Source organism: Salpingoeca rosetta, assembly GCF_000188695.1.
Source record: "Salpingoeca rosetta unplaced genomic scaffold supercont1.32, whole genome shotgun sequence".
Lineage (NCBI taxonomy): Eukaryota > Choanoflagellata > Craspedida > Salpingoecidae > Salpingoeca > Salpingoeca rosetta.
In genome coordinates this window covers 526,514-533,777 of record NW_004754902.1, presented here as the reverse complement: position 1 = coordinate 533,777, position 7,264 = coordinate 526,514, and the positions used below count along the sequence as shown (strand labels likewise).

Genomic DNA, 7,264 nt, shown 5'->3' with positions numbered 1-7,264 from the left:
GCCACACACACACACACACACACACACACACACACACACACACACACACACACACACACACACACACACACACACACAATACACGATTCACACACAATACACGATACACAAACTACACGATTGCACACACACACGATTGCACACACACGCGCGCGCGACACAGGGCGTGGGGGCGTTCCGATTGGCACGCGGAGTGTGGATGCGCTTGATGACGACAGTTTCCGGCCAGACTCGACCTTCCGCCAGTCATTCCGCCAGCCGCAGGTCGAATCGTGGCAGCGCGGCAACGTCACAAGGTGGGTGCTTGCAGGGTGCTTGCAGCACGACATGCCGTGTCCTTGTTACCGTGTGTGCGTCTGCGTGTGTCAAGGACACAGGTGAACACGCCCTCGACACTTCATACACACCCTCATTGCACACGCACTCACACACACGCACCTGCACACCTTCACACCTGCGCACACGTGTGCAGATATGGACAGAACCTTCAGCCGTGGGCCAACAGCTTCCGTGCGTCGCGAGGCATTGTGCCCACCATCAACGCCCTTGACCTTGATGTGACCACCAAGACGACCCCCACCAACGCCGAGGCGTTTGCCACGGGTCTTCAATTCTCCAATCGCTTCTCCACCACCTCCAGCAGGCGCGCCCCCACCACTCTCTCCGAGGACGACATTGCTAACATCCACCGCGTCGTCGCGCCAGAGGCAGCGGTGCGTAACACGTGCGCGCGCGTGTATGTTTCTATGTGCGTGTGCGTGCGTGCGTGTGTGTTTATGTGTGTGTGTGTGTGTGTGTTGCGGGAGGGAGCCAATGGATCATGTGGCGTGAGCTAGCAGAGCGTTTTCGCCATTTTTCTGAAACGCACACACACACACTCACGCACACACTCACACACTCACGCACACACGCACTCACACACGCAACCAACCAAACAAACAAACTTCCCAATGCTGCAGGAGGCGCTTGAGTCGTGGCTGCGCGCTGCGCCAGGCTTTGAGGGTGAAGTGATCAAGCGGATGCTCAGAGACGTCACCACCTCCCTCGAGACGCCGGTAAATCGGCACGGGGTGCTGCTTTGGGTCAACGTTCCATGTTTGTCTGCGCTTGCACATACACACACGCACACACACACACACACACACACACTCTCTCTCTCTCTCTCACTCTCACTCTCACATCCCTTCCTCCCCCCCCAAAAAAAAAAAAAACTCACGTACCCACTTGTACTTCCATAGAGCCACACCGCTGAGGCACCCTCCTCCCCGCTCCCAGCCAGCACGTCCAAGACCACCACCTCCACCGCTGCCAGCAGCGACAAGGTTGGTTGCGTCGCGTCCTCCACCTCGCCGAGCGGGCGCACGCGCTCACGAACGCCAGACCCGGACGTCGTGTCCAAATGGGGCGGGCCCGTCACAAGCGTCGTGTGATTGCGTGATGCACCACGCATGGGGGCGTCATGACAGGAGCCACCCTCGCGTACACCTGCTGTGCACTGGCTGCGCGCAACCAACGCACGCGCTTGCACATGTCAACATGCCCCCCCTCCACTCTCTTGTCTCTCTATCGTCCCCCCTTTATTGCTGTCTCTTTTTGTCATTCATTGTCGCCTTTTTGCCCTGTTGTGTTTTTCATTATGTTTATGTGTTGCTTTTGTTCGCTGTGTAGTTCTCGCAAGTCGCCGTCAACTGGGGCGCATGTGTGCGTGTGCGTGTGTGTGTGTGTGATGCTTTGTCTGCAAGGTTGCAGCACCATTAAGTGGACTTATCAATGAACGAAAGCATGTGCGACAGCATCGTATGTCTTAATCGGTGCGCTGGTAGGTGGGATGTGGGAAGTGCGAGCACTGCACCGACAACCCATGGCGGTGAGTCGGCAGCAGATACTAAAGTACGAGCGTGCATCCAGCCAGGTGTCCTGTATGGCTGTTGCTGGGCGCGCTCGTTTGATGTGAGGGAGTTGCATGTGAAGCCACTCATGAAGCTGCTCACACACAACACTTTGTGGCATCACATCACTCAAAACCTCGCGGCACCAACGTAGCAGCATCTGCACAATGTCACGTCAGTCACTGCTTAGAGAGGGGTCTATTGTGAACATCTCTTCTGCTACACACGAGGAAAAAAAAACAAAGGTTGAAACGAAGAGCAGCACGGGATAAAATGTTCAGTCATGGTGCTGACAGGGTTGTTGAGGCGCTTGTTGTATTTTTAATTACGTCCGTGTTTGACTGTGACAGGTGAGTGGAGTGAAGTGGGCGTCCAGGGGTCTTGTCAGAACAACCGTTGGTGTGTGACAGCCTTTGTTCTTGGCTTGCACGCGCTTGCATGCTGGGCCATCTGCAGTGTGTGCATGTGTACGTGTGCGTGCATGACAATTTGAGTGTGGGAACGTGTCTGCATATGTATGGAGTGCGTGTGCGTGCATGTGCGTGAAGCTGGAACAAGACAATAAAGTGCGTTGAAGTACAATGGCACGCGTTTAACACCCGCACACCCACTTCAGTTACGGTGTTGAGGGCCTTGGTCACTTCAGTGAGGCTGGCGGCGAGCGTGGTGTCAACCATCTCCTGAAACAACAAGGGGAACATTGAATTGGGATGGACAGCATGGCTCTCGTGAGTGCGAGTGGTGGGACGACGTATCGTGGGTGAGCGGCGCCGACATCAACGACTCAACAAGCCTGGGCACCCGCAGCAGCAGCAGCAGTACGAGCAGCAGCAAGAACACAAGAACAAGAACGAGAACAAGAACAAGAGCGAGAGCGAAAAAAAAAACAGCAAATGAGCAAGCAATAGGACCTTCATCAAGGTGCTCTGCAGCGTGTCCTGTGCGCCCACGGGGAGCTGGCTGCACAGCGAGGCGAGATCCCGCAGCACGTGCCGCGGCGCCGCCACCTCCCCTGCACGCAACACAGACCGCAGAGTGGGGGTGGGTGGGAATGCGTGTGGATATGTTTGTGTGCGCGCATTGAGAGAGTGAGAGAGAGAGTGTGTGTGTGTGTGTCTGCGACGCTTGTTCTTCTCTCATTCTCTCTGTGTGCATTGTGAGTGTGCGTGTGTGTGTTGCAGAAGATGACAGATATGTCCAGCAGCGGCCACAATTGCATGCATGCCAACCTGCTTTGACAGCGCACAGAAAGTTGCGAATAACGGCAATGCGTTGCGACAGCATCTTAATCGCATTGTACTGCCCAGTTAACTGCATCTCCACTGCAAACGTGTGTGTGTGTGCATATAACACATGGGAACAAACGAGAGCAGAGCGTCAGGGTGAGGGGTAACCAAGAAATGAGCGCAGTGCACGTGAACAATGCTCGATGCTCATCTGAGGCACACAGCACCAACAAAGAACACACTGCACTGTCTTGCACGTGTGCCGTGAACAAGAGCGGAAAGCGCAGAGGAGCAAACGTCTCCATTAGAACCACCACTGCTACCACCATCACCCACGCAAAAACACCAGCACCAAACACCACAGCCAGACCTTGCGATTGATTTGCTTGCGCGTGCATACCAGACTTGGCAATGTGATCCACGCCTGCACCGCAGCAGCAATGTTGAATGGGAAAACGAAACAGCCAGCACGGCGTCAGTGTTGTAACAAGGGTCGCAGGGCGTTGGCTGTGTGTGGGTGTGGGTGTGTGTCTGTCTGTCTGTCTGTATGCGTGTGTGTCTGTGCAAGTGCTCGTGGGCATGTGTGTGCAAATGTGTGCGTGCGGTTGCGTGCATATGCGTGCGTGTCAAGTGAAATCGCACACCAACACAGGACGTGAGGAGGCAAAGCAGATCAAAGGTGTGGGCGCGTACCGATGCGCTCGGCTTCATCTGTGACAATGGTGAAGGTTGCCTTGAGAAACTTCAGCTGTTGCTGCGCACGTGGCGGGAAGCGATTCAGAGAATGAGCGTGAGGAGAAATAAAAAAAAAATATGGTGGCGAGTGATCACTGACACAATCTCTCGCACTTGCGCGCGCACACATATACACATACACACTGACACACAGATGTACATGTACACACACACACACACATGCACATACTGAAACAATCTCTCGCACTTGCGCACACACACACACATACATACTGACATACACTGACACACACTGACAAAAACGCACGCACGCTCAGACACACAGACACAGACACAGACACAGACACACAGACGCAGACACACACAAACACACACGCGCGCGCGTTCACCCAACCTCGTCTTGGCGGACTTCCATGAATGTTTCATAGAGGGCGACCGGGAGGGCCTCGCCAGCCACGTCTTGCTTCGGGTCGAGCAGCAGCAGCAGCGGGGAGTCCGTCAGCTCACACACCTGAGCCAAGATGATTGCGCATGTGGGTGACACGGAGTAACACAGGGTGGCGCATGGATTGAATGGCGTGAGCTGGCAACAAACAGCACGAAAGGCGAAGTAAGCAGGGTGCAGCTGAATTGGTCGACACCCATGCAAAACTGTCACATGCAGACGCAAACACGACCACAGGACGGCACAACTGCGGTGGCAGACCTTCTTGTGCATGGTGACGTGCGCTTCGGTTGGCGCTGTGCCAATGGAGTACCACCCAAGCAGCTCATAGTTGTCAAAGTTTCGCTTCACTGTGTGTGTGTGTGTGTGAGTGTGCGTGCGTATGTGTGTGTGTGAGTGCGTGCGTATGTGTGTGTGTGTGCGAGGATGTGCGTGTGTGAGGATGTGTGTGTGTGTAAGTGAGTGTGAGTGTGAGTGAGTGTGAGTGTGTGTGAGTGTGTGGTGTGGAGGTGGTTCGTGGTCAGTGCTGGCTTTGTGAGTCGACACATTCGACGTCGACACCAGCAACACACACACACAGATACATACACAGACATAGACACACACCTGCTTCGTCAAGCTGAAGCTGCAGCATTGTGTCGAGAGAGCCGTCGTCCTGTGTTGCCCAGGCTACCGATGTGCACAGCTCCAGCTTGCGGTCCGATTGTGTGCCATAAATGGCGCCAAGCACTGCCAAAGGGATGATAATGGAAGCGTGTGAGACGGCTCGTCTGCAGACATCAGGCCTCAGGGCGCAGCCGCAACACGGACAAATACATCTATGTACACATACACGCACACGCAAACAACCGCACAAATGGACAACCACAAACACAGACACACAGACACACAGACACACAGACACACAGACACACAGACACACACATACACAACACCCCCCGACCTGGTGGGGTCTGGCGAGGGTCTTCCTGGTTCATGCGGATGCGAGTGTAGTGCTCTGAGATGTTGAGGATGACCATGGGGTGGAGTTGAATCAGGGACGTGGCCGCGGCATGACCATCCACAACCAAGCTGGTGTCTGCATCCGTCGACAGGGTGGCTGCCTGTGACTCATCGTCCCGGCCCACGTCCATTGCGCTCATGGCTGTTCTGCCGTTGTGTGGGTCAGTGAAGATGCGGTGTATGGGAGGTGTGGTGTGGAGGTGCAAAGGTGTGGAGCGTATGGGAGGTGTGGAGCGTGTGGAGGTGTGGAGCGTGTGGAGGTGGCACTTGATGCTGGCGGTGTGCGACAAACAGACAACAAGCAAGCAAGCAAGCAAGCGAGCAGGACAAGCAGCACCAAAGAAGCAGTGTACTTGTAGAAAAGTAACGAATATTTTCAATAACTGTTCTTGTCCTGTCGTGAACCGTGTATCCCCGCCAACGCTGCTTCCTCGTTTCGCTCCTCCCCTCTGCGATCCGCTGACATCAACGTCGATATGACCGGCATCGTGGGCCCGTTGCTGGTTGCAGCACTGTCGTTCACGCTGATGGTGATGCAGTTTGGCATCCACAGCGTTCAGGAAGGTTATGTCGCGGTGTACTACAGGTGAAGCCGTCTGTGCTGCTTGCAATGATGTGGTGCTTGCGCTGTTGTCGGTTCGTCGGTTGGTTCTGTGTCCGTCACAAAGTGTCTGACGTGGACGTTTGCTCCCAGCTAGAATCTGCGGCCTCATCTTGCTTGGGGGCACATCACGATAGAGGAGGCGCGCTGCTGTCCACGGTGAACGGGCCAGGGTACCACATCATGCTCCCTTTTATCACCAGCTACCGCCAGATCCAGGTGCATACACGTGCTGGTGTGAGGCCCCGGGAGAGAGAGAGAGAGGGAGAGAGAGAGAGAGAGAGAGAGAGAGAGAGAGAGAGAGAGAGAGAGAGAGAGAGAGAGAGAGTGTGTGTGTGTGTGTGTGTGTGTGTGTTTGAGTAGCTTGCGTGCATCGCCACACAGCGCGTCGCTCCTACGCTTACCCAGCGCTGTGTGTTGATCTCACACTCAACAATCAACAACGCGTGTTTGTAGGTGACACTGCAGACGGATGAGGTCACAAATGTACCGTGCGGTACCAGGTACGTTCCGCTGCCAAACCTACAGCCCCCATGCCTCAAGGCGTGCCCGCGTTCACTCACACACTAAATGCGTGGCGTATTGACTGTGAATGTGAATGTGAAACCACATCACAATTGCAGCGGAGGTGTCATCGTGTACTTCGATCGCATTGAAGTCGTCAACATCCTGGATGTTGACCACGGTAAGAGATAGTGCTTGTGTGGTGTGCGGGTGCGTGTGTGTGTATGAGCTTGTGCCAGTGTGTGCGAGTATGATCTTGTGCGCGCGCGTATGTGTGTTTGTGTCTGTGTGTGTCTGTTCCTTTAATTGCTTGTGTGTGTGCGAGTTTGTGTGTGTGTGTGTGTGTCATTACTTGTGTGTGTGTGTACATGCTCGTGCGAATGAGTTCCAAATTGCCAATTTGATCATGCATGGAAGAGGCTGACGGCGACGCAAACGCTGAGCAAAGTGCTGGGTTGTACATGCGTGTGCTCAAGCCTGCCTCGATTCACACATGTCTGCTTTGATTCACACAATCATGCCATCACCACGACACCACCAGTGCACGAGACTGTGAAGAAGTACACGCCGGACTATGACCGCGCCCTCATCTTCCACAAGGTCCACCACGAGCTGAACCAAGTAAGTGAGCACGGTGACCACAATAGTTGCACACTAGTCTCGCCGCCTACACATGATGCTGCTCGTGCTGTTGTCGCTGCTGCGCGTGGTTGGTTTCCTCGTATTTGTAAGAGCCACGTTTGCTGCCGTCGTTACCATTCACAGCAGCACACGTTTCTCTTGGACACCCTCCCCACTCACCACTCCGACTCAACTCAGCCACGGCATCGACCACAATCGCCTAACCACGACGACCACCATCACCATCATCCCCACCACCCACCACGACGCCAACCATGCT

General features: G+C 54.7%; 3 protein-coding genes across 3 annotated transcripts in view; 2 read left to right on the top strand and 1 right to left on the bottom strand.

The window, feature by feature from the left end:
• PTSG_10084 (uncharacterized protein) overlaps positions 1-1,789 on the top strand; it is a gene marked incomplete at its 5' end in the record, with an annotated part of 3,501 nt that extends 1,712 nt beyond the window's left edge. The window contains 4 exons of the mRNA XM_004988937.1: positions 164-296; positions 473-713; positions 960-1,055; positions 1,239-1,789. Of these exons, the coding sequence (XP_004988994.1) occupies positions 164-296; positions 473-713; positions 960-1,055; positions 1,239-1,430 (662 nt within the window). The 3' untranslated portion in view covers positions 1,431-1,789. The remainder of the gene's footprint in view (positions 1-163; positions 297-472; positions 714-959; positions 1,056-1,238) is intronic.
• A 222-nt stretch (positions 1,790-2,011) lies between these two features.
• PTSG_10083 (uncharacterized protein) lies at positions 2,012-5,625 on the bottom strand. Its single transcript, XM_004988936.1, has 10 exons — positions 5,200-5,625; positions 4,863-4,985; positions 4,518-4,606; positions 4,206-4,322; positions 3,809-3,869; positions 3,486-3,539; positions 3,119-3,211; positions 2,801-2,901; positions 2,501-2,569; positions 2,012-2,339 (listed from the first exon to the last, which is right to left on the bottom strand). The coding sequence occupies exons 1-10, from the start codon at positions 5,396-5,398 to the stop codon at positions 2,274-2,276; spliced, it is 972 nt and encodes a 323-aa protein (XP_004988993.1). The 5' UTR covers positions 5,399-5,625; the 3' UTR covers positions 2,012-2,273.
• Positions 5,626-5,643: 18 nt separating this feature from the next.
• PTSG_10082 (erlin-1) overlaps positions 5,644-7,264 on the top strand; it is a 3,732-nt gene continuing 2,111 nt past the window's right edge. Inside the window, exons 1-5 of the mRNA XM_004988935.1 lie at positions 5,644-5,844; positions 5,997-6,078; positions 6,316-6,362; positions 6,483-6,544; positions 6,905-6,984. Coding sequence (XP_004988992.1) covers positions 5,735-5,844; positions 5,997-6,078; positions 6,316-6,362; positions 6,483-6,544; positions 6,905-6,984 — 381 coding nt within the window. The 5' untranslated portion in view covers positions 5,644-5,734. The remainder of the gene's footprint in view (positions 5,845-5,996; positions 6,079-6,315; positions 6,363-6,482; positions 6,545-6,904; positions 6,985-7,264) is intronic.